The sequence below is a fragment of the Ptiloglossa arizonensis genome, chromosome 1, assembly GCF_051014685.1.
Source record: "Ptiloglossa arizonensis isolate GNS036 chromosome 1, iyPtiAriz1_principal, whole genome shotgun sequence".
NCBI classification, from domain to species: Eukaryota; Metazoa; Arthropoda; class Insecta; order Hymenoptera; family Colletidae; genus Ptiloglossa; species Ptiloglossa arizonensis.
Genome location: NC_135048.1, coordinates 10737359 through 10759207, shown reverse-complemented (window position 1 = coordinate 10759207; position 21849 = coordinate 10737359). Strand labels below are relative to the sequence as shown.

General features: G+C 30.9%; 2 protein-coding genes across 7 annotated transcripts in view; both read left to right on the top strand.

The window, feature by feature from the left end:
- The first annotated feature begins 22 nt into the window (after positions 1–22).
- Positions 23–13743, top strand: LOC143154154 (uncharacterized). Of its 4 annotated transcripts, none has more exons than XM_076326034.1 (16): positions 23–675; positions 3244–3341; positions 3405–3478; positions 3598–3862; positions 3961–4866; positions 4972–5323; positions 5450–5583; positions 5670–5750; positions 5839–6006; positions 6077–6337; positions 6593–6770; positions 7106–7177; positions 7497–7763; positions 9528–9698; positions 9806–10207; positions 10891–13743. In XM_076326034.1, exons 1-16 carry the CDS (start codon positions 621–623, stop codon positions 11136–11138), a joined length of 3732 nt encoding a protein of 1243 aa, XP_076182149.1. In that variant the 5' UTR covers positions 23–620; the 3' UTR covers positions 11139–13743. The 4 variants fall into 4 exon arrangements, with proteins under 4 accessions (XP_076182149.1, XP_076182148.1, XP_076182163.1 ...); XM_076326033.1 differs by having other exon boundaries at positions 25–675; positions 5447–5583; XM_076326048.1 differs by lacking the exon at positions 7106–7177 and having other exon boundaries at positions 29–675.
- A 745-nt stretch (positions 13744–14488) lies between these two features.
- Positions 14489–21849, top strand: part of LOC143153420 (uncharacterized) — a 30296-nt gene continuing 22935 nt past the window's right edge. The window contains exons 1-4 of one of the 3 annotated variants that reach the window (XM_076324565.1): positions 14489–16454; positions 17449–17717; positions 20537–20717; positions 21141–21207. In XM_076324565.1, coding sequence (XP_076180680.1) covers positions 20560–20717; positions 21141–21207 — 225 coding nt within the window. In that variant the 5' untranslated portion in view covers positions 14489–16454; positions 17449–17717; positions 20537–20559. Of the gene's footprint in view, positions 16455–17340; positions 17718–20536; positions 20718–21140; positions 21208–21849 lie in introns of all 3 variants that reach the window. The other 2 variants (XM_076324586.1, XM_076324576.1) reach the window with 2 other exon arrangements.

Below are 21849 nucleotides of genomic sequence, written 5' to 3'. Positions count from 1 at the left end.
GATTGTAGTAAGCTAGAACACTCTCCGTTGTGGATCAAGGAAGCAGTGAGAAACAACGGCGGAAGTGGGGATCGTGCGCCATTTTCTATTTTTGCATAGCAGTGAACTAGTGTTGTGTGTGTACATTTTGTGTGATAAATCGATGGATTACTAATAATTGAAGAAGGACGTGTCGAATTAATGAAATGATTTTCGGGAACACGTGCTTCGAATCTCGCGCAATTAGTTTATTTTGCGTTTTTCTTTTGTATTATCGTGCATAAGCCGTAGTTCGTAGCACGTAGCACGTAAACACTTTTTCTTCATTTCTCTTTTCAACGAGTGAGAGTGGCCGAGCTGTCGATATTAGAACCACACGGGCAATCGACGAACGATTGTTTGCCCGATCGAAATTCTTTCCTCGCTTAAAGATAAACCGCGATATAGAACGGAAAACCAATCTGTGATACTAAACAGTAATAAGATATATAGCTAGGTATAAACTCTACAATTAGATATACGTATGTATGGCGTATGAGACGTAGATAGATCACATAAAGGATCTAGAAAACATAAAGTCCGTATAGTGTGTGCTGTGAATTTACCTTGCTCGAAGACGAAACGTGGTAAAGAGCAGAAGAATGTCTCAGGAATCTGTGACAAATGACAAGCAACTGCCAACTCCAAAAGATGAAGGTATGAGATTTGCTAGTTTCCTTTCTACCTCCCTTAATTATGCACATAACGTCTTGTAAACACAATTGCTTTTCCAATTTAAATCTAAAATTTAATTGTAATCTATATGTTTTATATATTAAAGTAATTTCTGTTGTTTATTTTCTTGATATCTTTATCACAGTCTACAATGCCATGCTGCAAAAGTTCTGAGATTATTAAAAGAAATTTATTATAGATATTTTAACATCTGACGAGAAGTAAAAGTTAGTGATAAAACATTTAAGTTGAAGCTTATATCAATGTTCTCATGTTTATATCTTTTGCAACTCTCATACTTTTACTTTCTATATTTATACACATCATATTATTGTGTAGACTCTTTTAGAGATTTTTCTTCTTTATGTATGTTTAAAAGTATAATTTTTGAATTACAAGTGTTAATTAAAGTATCTATGACGTATATAAATATTGACAAAAATATTTTTGTCAATATTTATGTCACAATACTTCTGAAAATCAATTAATTACTCAATTGTTAAATTGAACTTTGTTTTTATCAAATTAAACTAGTATATGGAAATTATAATATTATATACATAGACAAAATTCATTGGCTAATTTGAAAATGTTAAGATGTATTTGATCTTCTCAAAGTGTAATTCAAGAAAATATGTTCAGAGTTTGAATCTGTGCAAAATATAAATTAACATCTTCCTTTTGTGATTGGAATAAAATAATTTTCATGCAAAATATTAGGATATATGTTAAATTACTTCTATGATAAAGTCTATGAATCTTCAGATTTATATTAGTTGTATTATACCTTGAAGTGTTTAATGTTCAAAGATAGAATTTGATGGACATTTGTTTGTTTAGAGATATAGGATCATTTTATACTAATATTCATTAAAGATTTGTATAGTTGTAGAACAGTATAGATATTATAGAAAGTATTATAATGAATTACATAAGAATTCCTGATTTATATTAATCATATTATAATCCTTTTGAATTTGTTAAATTTAAAGTTGAATATAAAAGCATTATATAATAACTTAAAAACATTAATTTTAAGCAGAATAAGTTCTACACATTTATGTGAAGCTAATTAACATTTTTTACATATCTTGCAAATAATTTGTTTATAAGTAGTAAGCTGAAAAAATAAAGAACCTTTTTTTAAAAAAATATTTTATAAAAATAATATTTCGTTTAAAGTATTTATTGATTTATATTTATTTAAACGTTTTTCATTTTATAGTTATTACGAAAATTTATCACCAATTAATATTTTATACCTATAAATAAACATTAATTTATTTAATTGTTTAATAAGACGTTTGAACTTTGAGTGTCTATTTAGAAGATATCAGTTACAAATTACGTTTGAACGTTCTACAAACACAACCAATGAGCCATAAAGTTGACAATAACGTTCTCAGGGACGTACTTGATTGGATTGTGGACAAACTCTGTTGCCTAAAAACTGTCGGCATTTAGTCAGTTTGTATCGTGCTAGACGACGTGTAGTATCCATTAAAATTAAGAATTTGATTTCTTAGGCGCACAGTTACATAGACGTAAACAGACTCGACAAGAGTTTCGTATTTAGAACGATTTCGCTAATAGTACATGTATTATCGGATCGTATACGATCTATTTTTTCGTAAATATCGTGGGTTTTCTACAATGTTATAAATATTTCATAGTTCGTAATTTTTAATTATTTAATTTTTGTAAAGTGAAATATTTGTGAGGAGGGTATTAAATATTATTTCTTGAGAGTGTTATATATTTTATTTCGTAGTGCTTTTCATTATATACTTTATTAACCGGTTCGAACGGTAATTCTCTGTCCTTTTTGTCCTTCGCGCGATAAATATTTGTTTGACTGTTGGGACGGTTAAACGGTGACGCGGTAAATTTCTATATAAGCACAAAATAAAGACGACAGAAAATTTTGATAAAATGAAACTAGAGACACATAGTATTATTGGTTCGAATTGGTATCGGCGACCACGAAAACGTCCGCTGGTAGGACCAACTGGATCGCCTTTTCTAGATGCAACTCTAATGATGCAAACTAGAACTTGCCGATGGTTTCGTAAAAACAAATCTGTCAGCGCTATAAAGCGAGTGACCTTTCGTAAGTACATCTGTAATGTATGAGCGATATCTTTCTCAGAATTTAAGATCAAAGAAAACGAGCGCAAACTCTGCGTTTAAATCTTCACTATATCACACCATACGCCAATGTTGAAAGTTAAAATTCGTTATTCTACACGAGTTTGTATACAAATTAAAATGGCTATGTTTTTAATAGCGAACGTCTAATTTGAACATTGTTAATGCTGAGCTTCTACATTATTAAAAAATATTTATGCTAAAACATTTCTACAAAATGATAAGCAATGAAGACTGATATTTTCAATGTCATTAATCTTAGTAAAATTGTTAATTTAAAAATCATTTGTACTTGGTATATTTTGTGCAAATAATTTTATAAATTATTGGAAATTGTATATAAGTAAGTGTATACACATGTATTAAATTATATTTACATTTTTTATTTAAACTACTTTTCAGGAGATGAAGCAATTATATCAATGTCGGTGGCTGGGGAGGTAACCGACACTTCAATTATGGAAGTGGGCCGTTCAAGACCTCAATTCCAATATTCTAGGGTATGATATAAATTGTATTTTTATTTCAATATTATTTATTTAAAAATTACTTTTTATTTGCAGGAGAAGTTAATGGTAATAAAGAGTTTGCCATTATCTAAGAGGAGGCATGATTTCTTAGATACCTCATATAACAAGTATGTTTCATATTATATAAATTGCTATTTGTTCCAATATAATTTTGATTATGCTTTCTTTAAAAATTATATTTTTATTGCTTATGAATTACATTAATTTGTTCTTTGTTTTTATTAAGTTCACGTGGTGTATGGGATCCTGAACGTTGGCATTCAGGTAGGAAGCGAAGTGATACACCTTCAAAAGATGAAAGGACTGGACGTGGTGATCAAGTTACTGAAAATCATAGTAAACGTCGTAATGGAGATCCACGAGAACGAATTCGTAAAGAACAAGATGGCATAGTTTTGAGCCCCCAACGTAGAAGTTTTAATTCCGGTTGCTTTGTTAATGTGAATCAACCTTTAAATCGACGACCTGAGAGCCCAATAGGAAAGACAGAGGTAAACCAATTTATTTTATAAAGTTAATATTATTTCTGTTTTTTTTTGCGTGTCAAAAAATAAGCAGATAGAACATTTTTTGAAAAAATGATGTACAGGTTAGTCACAGGGAATCTGTTCGACGAATTGGCAGTGGCAGAATTTTAACTCGCGATATATGGGACTTTAGACCTGAGAATGAAAAACTTGAACCTGAACGTTCAGACTTTACTTTTCGATCTGGGGCAAGCGGTGGTACTTCTATGCGCGATCGCGATAACAGAGATACTCGCGATGGGAAGGATCGAGAAAATATAAGGGAAAGAGAACGTGAACGCGATAATTTGCGTGAACGGGATGAAAGAAATGAACGTTATGAACGAAGATCCTTTGGTCGCGACTATGGGGACAGAGAGAGAGAACGTGATCGAGATAGAGGAGCCGAACGAAACGATCGTAACCATCAACTGGATCGTGAGAAAGATCGTGGGCGAGAACGAAGATTCAGCAATGATCGTAGGCGAATATACAGCGAGAATCGTAACGATATAGATGAACCAGAGTGGTTTAGTTCTGGACCTACATCTCAGCATGATACTATTGAGTTAAGAGGTTTTGAAGATATTCCTGAAGAAAAGGCTGTAAACAACAATAGCAATACTAAAAATAAAAAACAAACTCCGGTGCAAAAGAAACGAGGGAAGAAGAATTCTTTGGAGAAAGATGAAAAGCAGCAAAGCGAAAATTCAGCTGGTCCAAAAGGACGTAGTACGCCAACCACAATGGATCAACCTATAAACATTGTTGCTGCACCACATTCCCCAATTTCCGAACAGAATGAATCATCCTCACACGCGCAGAAAACAAATCATGATTCTAATGTAAGTGCTGTAATTGAACAGAGTTGTGAAACAACTGATAATTCAAGTATTGCAAATCAAAATCAAGAAGATAGTCATCCTGATTTTAACCTCGATGAATTTTTAAAATCTGATACGTTTCCTGGTGTTCCTGGGCTTTTAACAGTAAGATTTCTTTTCAATTTCTTGTAAATATCAATAATGAAAATAGCCATTTTATGTATTGTATATATTATATTAATTTGAAATACATTATTTTTAATTGTATAGAATGGAGTTGGCTCAAATGATGGATCTTGTTCACGATTTAGTCAGTGGTTTAAAAGAGAAAGTCCAGTTCAACAAGTGGACAGTCGCAGAACTTCTATACAAGATGATATATTGAATAATCTTCTTAATGATATTACTGAGCCAAATATTCAGATCCCATCAGTAACAGAGTCTAATACATACTTCGCTCCTATTTCTCCTGCCAATACAACAACAAATACTACTACGTCTACCACTGGAGTAAAATTATTGGAAATGCTGCAGCGTGGAAGTAAACCAAGTCAGAATGGACAAGGGGATGCAACTAGTACTGTTGTACCATTAATGAAGAGTACATCTATCAAAGATATGGGTGAGAAGAAATAAAGAATCTTTGTTTATCTTATTTTTTATGTTCAGTCAGAAGTTTTTTTTTAAAATTAGTTGGAGAAAAATAAATGATAAAACGATAGATGATGCTAAATATTTTTTATAGAAGTTGGTGGCAAGGTTGTGCATAGCCTGGAGGAATTAGAAGCAAGTATGCGAGGTGGTGCTCCTCCACCTACGTCTTCGACTGATCAACCTCGTGTAAATAAGACTGAAGAAGATCTCTCTGCTTTTAAAAAATTGGTAATATTAAAAATGTTTTATTGTTCTTATTTCATGCATTAGCATGTATTTAGTATGGATATATAAATTGTTTATTTATAACATAGCTTGCTCAAGTAACTGGAGGACAAGCTATACCAGCAGCGAATGGTCCTATGTCTCAAAAACAACCTGTAACATTGATGCAAGTGAGATAATCATGTTTCTTCTTTTTTATTTGATAGTTTAATTATACGATATTTTGTTTCATCTAAGATAATGCGTAATTTTTTGTAGCTGCTTAATTCACAACTGAAAACCCAACCAGTTGCCCCTCAGCAATCGGTCCCAGAATCAATTCATGCTACAACGTTTAATCATGTTGGCTCTCTTGGACCAAATCAGCATCCACATCAGGCACAGATGCAGCATGAAAATCTAATGAAAGTATTACAGATTCAACAGGTTAGTATCGAGAATATGATAAAAAGGCAGAACAATGGCTTTTTCTAAGTTGTTATTTGGGTAATAATAGCAACAAAAGCAACAGCAGCAGCAGCAGCAGCAGCAACAGCAACAACAACAACAACAACAGCAGCAGCAGCAACAGCAGCAGCAGCAGCAACAGTCGATGATGATGGGTAGTCAACTGTTGGTTGGCATGAATCCTATACAAATGATACTTAACAAAGCCCCTGCGAGTCGGGAGCTCCTGCAGAGACCGGAAGCTCAAGCCATTATTCAAGGTCTTCAACAGGGAGAAATAACTAGACAACATCTTATACAACAGTTGCAGGTTTACTAATAATTTTGATATTAATGCTTAACTCTCTTTATTATTGTTATCATTATTGTTGTTATTGTTATTATAATTATTGTGATTGTTATAATTATTGTGGTTATTGTGATTATTATAATTGTTATCATTATTATGATTATGATTTATAAAGTTAGCTATTTATAATGTTATGTGTTTATTACGATCTTATTAACATGTTTCTAGTATAATAAATTGTCTAATAATTTCTTTCATTGATAACACTGTTAACAGAATCCAGCTATGCACCATCGTCATAAAGAAGTTTTAGTAAATATTTTAAAAATTTATGGTGGTACTACTCCACGTACTGTAAGTCCACATCCTAATGTACCTACTCCTCAAGATCATATTTTGCAACAGATGTTGTATCAGCAACAACAACAAAGGATTCCATCTCCTATGAATAATGGTGAGTTATATATGTTGTCTATTATTAACAAAAGTTATTTGGGTTATACTCTTAAAAGAAATATATTTTTATTATTTTTGTATTTGTTTTCCATATTAATATATTTTTTAACATGCTTTTTTACCGTATACCGATTTTGGTTCTATGTTATTTTTATCAAATTTCTTTAATTTTGCACTGTTTTATATTTTCATTGAAATATTTTCGAAATAGTTAATGTTCGATTTATTCTTTCGTGTTTTATTATGAATTATATTGGTTATTAAGCATAGATTCTGTATTTTAAATATTGTAGTATTATAGTATAAATATGTATTGTGATGTTTGGAATGCAGCTTATTGTTCACCTTCAATAATATCTCCAAATTTGACAGCTAGCCCTAGTACTTTAATAGTACAGCATCCAGGTAGAATATTAAATTTAATAACAGTTCTATTATGTTGCTGCTTTATTCTACTAAAACATAAATGATGCTTAATCAAGTAAATGCAATATAAGAGAAGAATTTGTCTCACTGAAATAAAAAAATAATACTAGTCTTCATTTTTTTAGAAAACTTATTTAATTTGTATTCTAGTTGGGGTCTTATTAAAGTATAAATTATTTTTAAACGATTATAAATTGCTGATTAAGCTTTTTATAAAGATATCACAAAGAGCTGATAAAGTTGTAAAATACAATTCTTTAATTGTATAAAATATGCTTGATCTTTATTATTTTAACAGTGATGCAGCATAAAGTTCCTTCACCGCGGGCGATTGTTATGCATGCACAGAGTATAATGCAAAATGCTCTAATTAAGCAAAAGTTGGAGGAACAACGTGAGAATTACCGTAAGCGGCAGGACGAAGAAGAACAGCAACAGCAACAAGCTCAGCAGAGAGCAACAAGTCCTGTTAACTCTCCGGCAAAGCAGACCATGAGCCCAACGCCACTCGCTTTTACCCCGACATCAGTGTTACGTAAAATGACTGCTGATAAGGAGCCTGAGGGTGCGAATCGCTCTAATCATCAATTAGAAACAGTTTTTTCATTCTATCCTACAATTAACGAACATCGTAACAACTATCGTAACGCATTTCAGTATAAAAAACATACTGACACACAGACAGTTGCTTATTTTGACAGTGCAATTTAGATTACTAATCACAACGCTAAAAAGCATGGTAATACAGCTGAGACTGGTGCTTCGCATTGAAAAATTTACACGAGTTGAATAATAATAATAATTTAGCAGTAGAGGAATCTGCATTAAAAACCAAGTATCTTTTTTTTGCTGTGCAGAAAAATACGAATAATAATTCGAATTTGAATACGACAAAGGAAAATAAACTTATTCGTGTAACTAAAGAATTCTTAAATGAAAGTACATTTACCGAAGAATCTATTATGATAAATACATATGTGATACTAATAATAATAGAAGCTTTCTTATTTTTGACAAATTATTGACAGAACAGTTTGAAATAGAAACGATAATAGTTGAGAATAATAAAATGATAAGTAGAACAGAGGAAAGTAAGATATTAAATTCATAAAATGATGAAATTCGAAAATACTGAGTGTTTTATGAACTTTACATAAAAATAAACAAATTCATAAATCTGTGACTATTATCTAATGTAACATTATTTTTTATTTTTGTATTAAAATGAGTAACGATATTTTTGTTTTCTCTTATTTCTTTTTGCTTGACACCTTTAATATGTTTAAAAGCTGATTTGTCTGTAATTTTGCAAATTATACATAAAAATGAGTCTTTTAGTTTTGCATACAATGCTAATGCCATCTAAAACTAATATAAATTAAATTTCCTGCATAGACCAATATATAAACGTATTGCAAGAAAAAAAGAATGTTGGAATAGTTTTAAAATAAAAAGCTTTATAAATACATTTCATGCTTTAAGTTTCCTTTTACACATTTTCATTTTCCTTTAATGGAATGAATGCTTTGATATGATTTGTTCTTAGATGCATGTGCTTAACAGTTTTTAGATTAACCTATTATAATTTGATGCGGACAAGGGATTTGCATGTATTATGAATTGAGTACTGTTTCTGATAAATTGAAAAAAAATGATAAAATGCTACTGAATACTATGAATATTAATTATGGTGTTTGGTAGTCTATTTTATTATCTGTCGCTTTTTTTTCTTCTTTTTTTGTGTGTAGAACACGAATTTTTTTTTCAAGTAGAATTATAAATTAAACAAAATAAAAAATATTAATTATAAAAGGCAGTGTCATTCTTCGCCTTATGTATATTACTTGTTTAATGTTTTATTTTATTTGTTGTTAACTCTAAAAAGAAAACGCATTTTCAACTTAATATTAGATTTTTTTAAATTTATATTTATATTGTAATAATCACAAAAACTGTTAGTCTTAAAAAATTAGATTAATATTTTTTATACGATTTATTATGTTATTTACATAAATGGGAAATGGAGAAATTGTTCTGACATTGTGTGTGTGTGCGTGCGTGCGTGTATGCTCTGCGGTGTGTGTGTGTGTGTGTGTGTGTGTGTGTGTGTGTGTGTGTGTGTGTGTGTGTGTGTGTGTGTGTGTTACATCATATGAACAAAACAATTTGTATATTATTTTGTATACATGTTCAAAGTATGTGCTGAAGAAGTAGGAAGTTAAGTTATGTATATAATTCCTATATTTTATGCCTTGCTTATTCATATACATTTAGTTTTTATATATATGTTTGTACACTTTTGTCTAACATCTTTTTTATTTTCATCTAGGCAATAGTAATGATCCATCAAAATTGGCAGTTCAATCTCAAACATCACAGATGCAACAAATGCAGTCTGCAGTTCAATTATTAACACAAGGAGTTCTTTCTCGGCATAATACATTACGACCACAATCTGTTCAATCCACATGGCCGAATCCATCTATTAAACAACATCCAGGTATGTGTTTATATATATATATAAACTTGCTTATATATATATAATGTTTTATACTCGTATATAAATTAATGAATATGTAACGTCTATGTTTCTATTATCTATTGTAGGTCGACCAATAGTGAAAGGTGGTGGTGGAAATGGGGGTAATCAATTCCAATATAGTGGTAATACAGATTTCCAACAACAACAACAACAACAACAACAACAACAACAACAACAACAACAACAGTCACAACATAGAACGATTTCAAGCGTGTATGGTAATCCTGCCCGCTCCAAACATACTATGACTACACCTATACCACATCACAATGTTTCGCAATATAATGTTGCTCAGAATTCAATGATAAATCAGAGATCAAATACTATGAACAACCAAATGAAAGTGCAGCAGATTCCATCTCATCTTGCTAATATGCAACATCAACCACAACAGCAACAGCAGCAACGGACACTTAATTCGCAAATGCAAATTGTTTTGAATCAAAACTACAATTCCAGTCGATCAGGTAACATTATTTGTATATTGTACAGAAGGGAACCTAAAATGCACTTTTAACGTTTGATAGTAACTTAACAAATATTTCAGTACTTGTTAAACTTAACATTTTATAGATAGACAATTTATGTTTTTTAACTGTAAAATTATAAAATTTTGAGCTTAGTCGACCATTATTTTTTCAGTATTTTAGAACTATTTTATTTGGATGTGTATACTATTTCATTATATATATCCAATACATTGTTGCATTAACTTTATTATTCTAAAACATTTTCAGGTGTCTTCCTCTTGCCTAATCAAATTGCATGCAATGGTGTTCAGAAATTGGAATAATTAGATCTCACACTTTAGCTGCTCCTCTTATTTAAACCAATCTAGACAACATTTATTTTTGGATCAAACTTAAAGTAATGAACTAATAGTTCTAGGCTGTTCTTATTTCTTATAATATGACTAGCAATATATTCATTTGTGACATTGAATAACATTTCCACTTCATACTTCATATTTCATTCTGCATTAGAAATTACTTTTCTAACTTTTATATAAAGTCATTTCCGCAATAGCACTTCATAATTAATTGTTTAAAAAAAAAAAAGAAAAGAATTAGTATCAACTGTTACTATTTCCTATTTCCTTGCTTACAGTAAAATGAATGCTACGTTTAAGTTTGATAAATATTTTTCACAGATGGGCGAGTAATGCGGTCACGACAAATGAATATGTCCGTAGGTCGTCAAACATCACCAGGTTTAGGATATGTGGGTACTAATGGTGGAGATCTTTCACCAACTTCGAATCAATTGGCACGATGGTTTAGTCCAGAACTTCTTGCTCAGGCTCGAGCTGGTAAGCTTCCAGAGCTTGTCCAGGCAAATGTTTTATCATTGGAAGAATTAGAAAGACTTCAACATGCATCGACTACAGTGCATAATTAGATTAATATTGTACCTTCTCATATTTACAATTGCAAGCAGAGGATTCTATTGGCAGTTACTGTCGTAACAAATTATACCTTTCAAATTAGATGGCTTTTCATATTAAACACTCAGTATGAACATTCACTCATATTAAAAAAAGTCTGTTTAGGTAATACAATATAACAAAATTCTGCTTGCATACACAAAGTCATTTAGGTAATAAACCTTAATGGGAATAAGGTTTAGAAAAGTAATATTCACCTTGGTCAGAAACATTTTTGGACATGGTACAGATGGGTTGAGCAGTATTTCCTTTTGTATGGAAACGTCCTTTTTTGAGTATCTTACGACTTATTTGTAATAAATTTTACAAAGTGTGTTAACTGAAAGCTACAAATGTACAGAGGATATGGAATAAGATATAAGATTGAAAATAATTAACTCAAAGTAAGCCATTTAAAAACAAGTCTAAATGAACAACTTTCTATGACAAAGATTTATTGCTTATAAGACTGAGAAACATGAAAATTCTTATCATTGACTACGAGAAAGTAAAGTACTATTTCACTACACATACTTTTAAATGGCAAAATAACGAAAATTATTTGCCTAAGTATGGACAGCAAGTTTTTATTTATAAAAAAATTTTACTTCGAGATCTAAAATTTACAGCTGCACTTCAAGATCTGAAATTATTCAAATTTAATATAATTATACATTTTAATATTATGAAAATCATAATAATAATCAGTAATGGTTAGCTTGCAATGTCTTTCAGGCAAATAATATTTACGAAAACCTTGAAAAAGTTGCAATTTGCAATACCCTCGAATACAGTTACATATACAGAGGAAAGTGTCATATATTATATTCTACTTACATTATTATGAACAATGCGATCGTATGAACAGAATGAACATAACTGATAAAATACCGAGAGCAAGCACTCATCAGGTCTTGCATACATTACAAAAATAAATATATAATATATACTTTGTAGAAGTGTGAGGGTACAGTGTTATTATCATGTTCAAAAGTGGAAGTTAGCGGTTAAACATGGCAGATATATAAAAGATGCATTTGCAGAATTTATTTAAAAAAGAATAAATAGAGAAGATTCGAGAAGCAAAGAGAGAACATTCCACCAGTCATAAAGGGACAAAACAACTGAAACGTGTTTAGAAATTCAAAAGATTTAATGCCAATATTGCTGCCAACATATGTTTGCTTTATAATTAACTTGTTATTTTTGTGATTACATTTTTCGTACAATTATAATAATTATATTTGGCCTATAGCAATAATAATAATAATGCAAAAATTTGTTTTCCTTTCTTACTTTTTCCGTTACACTAGTTGATGATTAATCGATACTGGAGCCTTGCATCAGTATGATGCAATTTCCTTTTCTCTTGATTTAAGAAATAACAATTGTTTGTATATCAGAATATTTGCAAGCCATGAAAGGATATCAAAGAAGCTAACGTGAAAAATATTTTTCTACATTTCTCTTTTGTTAATATGCATGAAGTGGCATTCATTGAATTATAGAATTCAAGGATTTCCGTTAAATTTACACCTTGTTTTACTGCAATACTCTATTTAATAAAATTGATTTTCATATTGGTATATATTTATTACGTCTTTTTACTTATCTAAATTTGTTTTACAATTTTTACACAAAACTTTAATTAGATATTCGTAAAAAAATGCAACATTATTATGAAATTAGTACTTAAAAATTTGATATACTATGAATTCCATTGCAATGCAAATTGTTTTATGCAGTATATCTTGCAATTAAATCATGAATATATTTGTAAAAATTGATCGTGCAATATACAAAATTGTACATTAAATGTTGATTGCAAAAATAATTCGCAAATATACGATGTTTCATATATTTATCGCAAGAAAAAATCAGTCAGATACGACATAAATATTAAAAAACAATTTAATCAGATTCTGGTTTAATAGTTAGAATACTGCAGCTGTGCTGCAGGTTCAATCTTGTACCGTATAGAAAATGCGATTAGATGTTTTGAAACTCTTCAAACATTAATTTTCATTTCATTAATTAAAACAGTTAGTGATATATGTAATATATTATCCAGTATAGTTAGAGACATCGTTTTTAGTATTTTCATTGTTCTAAAATATCTCGATATGTCAAAGGTGTAATGTTCAGAAAACACTTTCAATTGCCCAATCAATCTCTGTTCACTGTTTAGACTTATATAACGCGTCTACAAGTGTGGAAACCATATTATGTAAAAGACAAAGCCGTTGGAAGTTATTTGCCAGGAATGTAATTACTACAAGTACTGCCAATAACAAATGTATTAATGTTATTAAGTACCAAAAGAATAGATTGTGATATTTGTTCTCAAATATCACTTTCAAGTAACATTGTTGCCTTGGGAGAGGCTATTACAATTGAAATCTATAAAATATAACAAGAACAATTAAGAAAAAAATGTTCTTTACAAAGCAAATTGCATTTACGTTAGACTCCATTTCTAAGACTAGTAATGCTTGACCAATATTTGGTGGAAAACGTTTATTACAAAATTGTAAGGAACTTTTAATTCACTTTTTTAAGAAATAAAAAAGAGTAATAGTGTTTCCTGCTTTATTGATTATAAACAGTGAAGAAGAATTCTGTCCCATGAATGTGTGGACCTAAAGGTTGCTTCATAATTCAAAATTTTTTGTAAATAATTCAAATCCTAAGCAGATTAAAGTTTATTAGTTCATACATTGGACTAATAATTTGTAAATAAAGTTACTAAATATTACATTATGTGAAATTTAAAAAAAAACGTCACAAATAAATACAAAGAACTCTAATTGTAATTTTAATCATTTCATTTATTTACTGAAGTGAATTGAAATTAATACAGTAACAACTAAAATTCAATATCTGTTTCATGTATTTTATTGTAAAGTATTGACTAAAATCAATTTTTACTTTAAACACAACTATATAATGCTGTAGGTTTTTTGTATGGTGAATTTAATTTTTTAATTTAAGTATCATGAGTTCAAATAGGAATTAAAAATTATTTTTTTACCAGCTATTTTTGTTATATTCTATAATTTTTTTGGTATTATTTTTATATTGTTTAATGATCTCATAAAATAGTTCCTTCAAATGAGACTAATAATAAAAGTTAATTTACTTATTTATATCAATTGAAAACGTAAAATATAATATAATATAAAATTTTGAACAAAAAAAACGTGAATATATTCACTTTTATTCTCGTGTTTATGCTTTGTTATCAGAATATGCGTCGTACAATGTTGTATTTTGTTGCTATTTAATTTCCTATAAAACATTTGTAAACTAATTTCATAATGTCCATTGATCTTTTTACGTTTATAAAATATTCTTTTCTTTAAGCATTCATGTTTGAAAAGAAAATTTGATGTATAAATTTAATTTTTTGTTTTATTAATAGTCATCATACATTCCCGCAAATTTCAAGTGACGATCGAAATTAAATATAATAACTTCGGCTGCTTTCGTTAAGTCTCGTGTCTCAACGCCGAAAATCCCCGAACCTTGCGAGGGGATATTGCGTGAGCTAGAAGTCGCAAATGGCGGATCGCCGTAGTCGAAGGTGCAGCTTTCGTCCTGACGCCCTGTTATATCGGTCACGTAAATCATAACATCATTGAAATACAGAAGTCGTGTCAAATAATAGATTCAATTAAACCTGGATCCTTAAGAGTTTCTTTGTGACAATTTGTAGAAGTTAATGGAGAAATAATGGAATACGTTTATCAGACCTTAAATCGATTTTATTAATATAAAGTTCCATATGTATTCCTGCCTTCACGAATCCTGTCCACAAACGGTTGCTTCTAACAAACGTCGTGTATGCGTATTCAATTTTAATCTTTTGTTTCATTGCTTAGATAATACACAAAATAATCATTGGTAAGTGTAACTTTGAAACAATTAGGAAGACTATGTAACATCTTTTGTGTGACGTTTGTTTATTTTTAGAGCCCTAGAACGGTAGTTAAGAAATGAAGATATCGACGTTCTATTTGAAAAACATGTAATCAATATCGTGTTGCGACTGATTCGAGACTAAATCGTTAAAACCATAAAAATCGTTTCACTGGTCACTTGTAAATTATTATAGTCTTATTGTTTTGTTATCATAGTTTTCCTAAAGAAAAGGAGAGGTACAAAAAGCCACGTTGCAAATATGCGAATGTGGTAAAAGGTGGGTAGCATATGTCGGAAGATGTAAGTGGCAGATACACGTGAAATCATTCAGCCTAGCGCCATTCATGGCAGCCATTGTATATCGTGCGCCCTTCAGGGTTGCCATTTCGCTCGTTTTCTCGTAAGCAGTGCGATTGTAATTAAGAAAAGTATGCTTTCTAACTAGAGCGATCCGGTTCTCAAGCGCATCATCGAGATTAATTTCTGCGACATTTTAAAGGGAGTTCAAGATCCTTGATACGATCGCGCCGTTCATCTGTGATACGTAGGGAAAATAGTTACGTGTTTGTCATATGTACGGTTATCGTAACAATGTGTATATATGTTCGAAATTTAATGACAAGCCACCATGACAAATTATCGTGGGTCGAAAACCAGCGGTCATCCGATGCCTCAAAAGGCGAGACTTAGAAGTGCATCAAGACTGAATGTGTAACGTGTTAATAAATCGTTCAACAGTAAATTGAATCTCACGTATTACACAAAGAAATAACAATCTGGTAAAAGCATTGTTAAAGGCGTAGCCTCATTTTTGAGTTAGATGATAAATTAATAATTTTGTCATAACGTGGGTCGTCGGGAAGAGTGTTGCACTTTTGAAGCATTGTACTATGCGATTCTCGAAGTAGACTTGAGTACATACACTTTCGTGGAATGTTAAAAATCTGTCATGAAATGATCGTGTGACGTCTTTGTGCGTGCATTGTAGGAAGTGACGTTTTGTTCCATAATCAAGCTACCGGTACGCCGAATCAGTATTTCGATGCTCGAATATTCATCGCGATGGTCTAGTTCTCTGGCTCGTGATACGGAATTATAGAGCGCGCTGCGGAACTTCGAAAAAAGTGTCAGTTCTAACGTAACTGCGACATTGTGAGAGAGTTTAAAACGATTTCCGTGCAGTGCGTGCACGTAGGCATGCATTAATATCGGAAACCCGGGATCTCGTATTTTCATCGGGCCACTGTGCTGCTGAGTCTCAGGACGCAGGATCGAGCGCAAACCGCATCGGAAGATCAATGCGTACGGCGATAATCTGCTGTGTAATGTTTTATCAGGTGTGCCGTCGCAGACAAAGAATCTGTTCTTTGGTAAGGAATAGGAGATATATCCTCAGTTATCTTCGTTTCAAGGAACTAGTAGAATGTAGAATCCTTAATGGATCGGTATCATCCATCTTGTAAGAGACAATCAGCTTTTTTTTTGTTGAAAACATTATAATGTGGTAATTGTCAAATACAATAGAACGTTTTACATTGGCTGCATACGCTGCTATATCCGTAAAAATTGTTCAGGTGATTAAGTTACAAAAACTTTAAATCAATTGTAGTGTATGCCACGAACTGTAATTACTTTGAAACGAGAATTACATTCTATTTCTCCTATATTAGAACATTTGCGTACTTCATGCTTTATGGCCTTTTAATGCACACAGTGTATAACGCGTCTGTGTAACACTTAACAATACCTATATCTACAGTTTGTGTAATGAAAACAAGTTCTATTTTACGAAAAGTTACGCTCGCTTTTTTCTTGTTTATAATATTTGGTATTTGATCTCATAATTATTCTTCGTAAGTATTCGGTTTAATAATATTTTATTAAAATAATAATTTTTTAGTAATAGAGTATACAGTTTTTATGCAACTTACTTTCCTGCATTTAAATGCTCAAATTTAACTTCATTCACCCTAGTAATGGTTACAATTTTGAGTTGGACAGAATTACAACAATCCGTGTTATATACTAATTTTATTATTAAATATACTCTGTGTTATTTCATTATTTGTTGGTAGTATTCTTCAAGATGTTATCAACCGGAAACTTATTTAATATTAAAATTATTTTGTTTAAATTGAAAAATGTTTTGAATTTAAAAAATTTTAATTATATTAGTTGTCTTACGCAAACCGTTTCCTCAAATACGATCTTGAGACACGCTGCAATCAATTACCGATATAATTAAATGTCTTGTAGCTTCAACAACTTCCGGTCATCACGTAAAATTATACCGGCCAAATATCATACTAAATATATTTTAACTTTTAAAACTTGGGAAAATATCGGACTATTTGCCTCTAAAAGGCTCAGTCGAGGACAGAATTCTACCGAACATCATGCAATATCATATAGTCGCCATGTTTGCTATCGAGCTGCTCTCTGCCGATGATTCGGAATCACTGCGACTGTGTCTCCATCTACTTCCTTTCTCTCGAGATCATGAGACCACGCATGCTGGCTACGCAGTAAAATCTGACATGAGAAACATTTCTTGAGGTTGTTTCTCGCCCGTTCTGCCGAATTGATCACGAGTAACGCGTACAGAATTTGATGAAACACGGTCACAAAACTCGGTACGTACAAAAGCCATTTTGATAATCACTCGACAAGTTTAATCGCGCAACCGTCGCCCAACGAGTGACATGCTTAATGAAAGCTGATTGGACATCTCGATTTCAATGTGAATTATCGCAAATGAACAACCTTCGTTTGCGCGCACAACGTACCTTGGGTATCCAGTCAGATCCAAACTTAATGAAAAGTTCTGAAATATTTATTTATCAGCAGTGATTTTATCTGCGATTTTCGTGTCCAAGTTTTCGAATATTTTTCGGTTGTTTGTACGGGAAGTGCATCGGTTGTCGATGTTTGTAGCTTAAAATTTAAGCTTCACGTGACATGACAACCATGCTGTTAAGGAAACATTATGGGTTTCAAATCGGTTTCCTTTTGCCCAGATAGTGTGCCTCCATACGTAAGTTCATTGAAGAAGTACGATTAGAGTACTAACTACGCATGTGCGTTGCAGTTTACACATGGGTGTAAACATAGAATGCAGACGCGACGCTCGTTTTAATTAATTATTAATTATCAGACCGGTCATACGGTGCGATTATATTTTGAATGGTATTCATACATGAACTATATTTTAAAATATTGATTAAAAACAGTTTCGAGTCCAAAATCAAGTGAATCGCGTGTTTATCTATGTTGCTGGTGTTACGAAATGGTGACGGAGTTCAAGAGGATTCCAAGGACCGTAGGTGAAACATTTGAAGCATCCATGCGATATAAAATAATTTGTGGTGTACGTTCACGTGTGTGTAACGACGAAGTATGTAGTGTTTTAAAATTATTAGATTTCATTGTATTGTTATCGCGATAAACGGTGCGATATACGAAGTTATTTAAACAAAGAATAGAACACGATTACTGAGATATGAAGAGTGATGACTGATTCGTTAATACACGCGAAATTGTATTTTATATTGTAATGTTTGTACAAGAACGATTTTCCGTAGTGTACAAAAATAAAGCAGTACGTACGAATTAACACATTTTTTTCTTTTATGTACACGCATCTAATGTAACTGTGTTGTTCATTATACCGTGGTATTGATTACTCGTGAGAGGACTCGTGGGTATGAATGAGTTAATACGGAAACAATCTATAAATTACACTAGAGAGAGAGTGTAAAACGATGGATAGGTTAGATAAAGAATTAAAAAACAGAAAACAATGTACAAAAGAAAGCAATTTTATAAAGAGACTCGAGGAAAAATGAATGAATTATACTATAATTTTTTAATCTTGCAATTATCCGCGTAATTGCACAAATTCTACGACGAGCACTATAGTCATAATTACGTAATCTCTCGCTGCAAACGATAAATTAGAGAGTAATGGACAAGGATGATGTTACATAGCGGTTCAGATTACAATACTGGTAACAGTGCTTGAAATTAGCGGACTGAAGACAAATGAAAATAGACGAATAAAGGTTGACGTTACCAGTGATAAATTTAGTGGTTAAAACTTAAACAAAAGACTTCGTGTTTTTATTATGTAAATGGAAATGAAAACACAGTTAATTTTAAAGGTTCCGTGATTATTCTTATATTACTGTTGCGTATGTGCGCAACTTACAAACCTTACCTCGCAATAATTCGCACGTTTAAAATGTGCTTTAATTATGTCATAATTAGTATGTTTTACAACATTGATTTTATTATACAGTATGTCCCGCTTAGATGCGTATACTTAATTATTTTATAAAATTTTTAATCATTTGTGTTTGTTTGAAGGGAGAATACACAACAGTGGAATTAAATTATTTTTAAATTACATTTCTAACAAAATTGATTTCAACGAAGGATTTAATACACATTGTACGCCAAAATTTCCGGCGTTTTAAATCTTTCAATAATTTTTTATATTCGAAAATGTATAACAATTAAGAAGAATGTGGGAACATCTAGAGAAGCTCGATCGTAATATTGATCGTGCAATGCATTCTTTGTATCATCACAACCAACCAAGAGTTTCAATTTCTTGTTTTTCTTAAGGACATTTGTCATTGAACGTCAGGGTAGTTGAGCAGTAAGACATCTGCATTATACTACCTAATATTTTTAAACTTTTTTACAGTGACTCATTTCCTTTGTAATCATTGATCTTAATTAGTCCAAGAAATACTAGACAGGTGTGAACATACAAAAAATGATAAAGAACCAGTTGTAATAATTCGCAATTAAAATCCACGACTAAAGATTGTCGATTTATAAGTTTTATTCGTCGATTTTTGTTGAGAAATGAAGATTTGCTAACAGAGAGTTTAATTTCGAATTCTCTGGTATTTTTAGAAACTTCTTTCCTGTACTAAGTTATATACTAAGTAATTCATGAAAAATAGCAACATTATTTTAATAAAATAAAATGTAACATCTTCTTTTAAAATATTGATAGTCATTTTGGAATCTCCATAAATAGTGATTTGAACAAACATTTAAAATTGATACAGTGAAGCTGTTTAATCAAATATTAAATTTATCAACAATTTTATGAGGTAAACTAGAAATTAAGTGAGAGTGATGATGTAGAGAAATGTTGACAAAACCGCTAAGAATAAATTCATCATTATATGATTTTGTAATTATAAAATAACAGATTATTTTTTAAATCTGACATACTGTATAATAATAATTAATTAGTTCATTAAATGTATTAATACATGTAGTATAATGTATAAGTAAATATTTAAATGAGCTTAAAATAAGGAAACATGTGATAAAATAAATGGAAGAAACATGATTGATAATAATTAGAATTGTGAAAGAATTGTTCTCTTCTAAACGCAAGAAGTAGAATAAAGGTTTTCTTCTCCCGACACAGGTGAGCAATATACAACGAACAAGATGGACGAATATGACAAGAAGTTCGCCGAGATGCAAAAGTACATTCCGTTTTTGGAAGCGATGATAGAAAGATTACAAAACGTTAAGGACAAGTCGCGAGAAGTTCAGCTGCAGAAAATGCAAAGCCTTCACGGGATCCTATCGAACAGCAAAAGAAAGTACGTTTGCAAGCGTTCGGATAAATAAATCTAATAAAGTACTCGCTTTTCTTTATTGATTGCATTTGATGATATTGATTAACTATAATTATATCCTCGAATTTAAAAATGCTTTACAACTCAAAGAAAATTTGTTGAAATTCATTTTGAAATTTCGAATACAAATATAAAAATCAAATTTTTAATTATTAAGTTAAATGTGGACGTTAAATCGCAATTTTGAAGTTGAATTCAAATTTGAATTTAAAATTAAATTTAAAATTGACTGATGGGATCAATTATGAAGTATATTTTACTAAACTTTGTCAAAATTTTTTGATTACTTATACTAAATATAAGCGCGACGTTATTGCAAGAAATTTGTAGCTATGTAGAAACAAAAAGTAAAAAGCGATTAATCATGATGTCTTGTCGGTGAAATAGGCTGAAGATCGAGACGTTGCAGCGATGCGAAGATGTTCTACAGAAGTTGCACAACAAAGTAGAAAAGGTAGATATATTATTCGAGGTATTTCGCACTGCTATGTATTAGTCATGATGCACTGAATTTTTTTTGATAATTTTCAATTTAAAACCACTTTTATCTCAATGAAATTGACATTCAACTTTCAAATTCGGTGAATCAGAGCTATTTAGCAGTGTTCAGGTTTACGCTCTGTAAGATCGTACTGTGTTCACGGATGAAAGATATAAACGAGGATATTTATAAGTTATTTTAAGCATCAGAAACTTGGCATAATAAATTAATTTACTCTTTCGAACTAAAAAATCCGATATAAAATTTATATTATACAGTTTCATATCAGTTTATAGAAAATGGAACAGAGGATCAAAATGACACCATTTTAAAACAACTCTTTTATATCGTTTCATGAAACGCAGAAGTTTACATCACGTGCTTTATAGAGCGAATGTAATATTTGCACCTATATATCCTTTTTACTCTTTTACAGTAGTTACTTTGTGTTTATATTTGTTAAATGTTTCTACATTGCCACATGAATGATTGTATCTTTTAATGCATTATGTACATTGCATTTTCATGATAGCTCTTTAATAAGTCTATTATAAAACGATTTACATTAATATTGCACAAAGATCCCAAATCGAACTTGTAAATTAGTCAAAAATT

What these genes read in the sequence shown, in the direction of transcription:
- LOC143154154 (XM_076326033.1), top strand. Translation starts at nt 621, where the DNA reads ATGTCTCAGGAATCTGTGACAAATGACAAGCAACTGCCAACTCCAAAA. An exon ending in GCCCAATAGGAAAGACAGAG is followed by an intron (nt 3,863 to 3,960) that starts GTAAACCAATTT and finishes AATGATGTACAG; the next exon opens with GTTAGTCACAGGGAATCTGT. An exon ending in GTGTTCCTGGGCTTTTAACA is followed by an intron (nt 4,867 to 4,971) that starts GTAAGATTTCTT and finishes TTAATTGTATAG; the next exon opens with AATGGAGTTGGCTCAAATGA.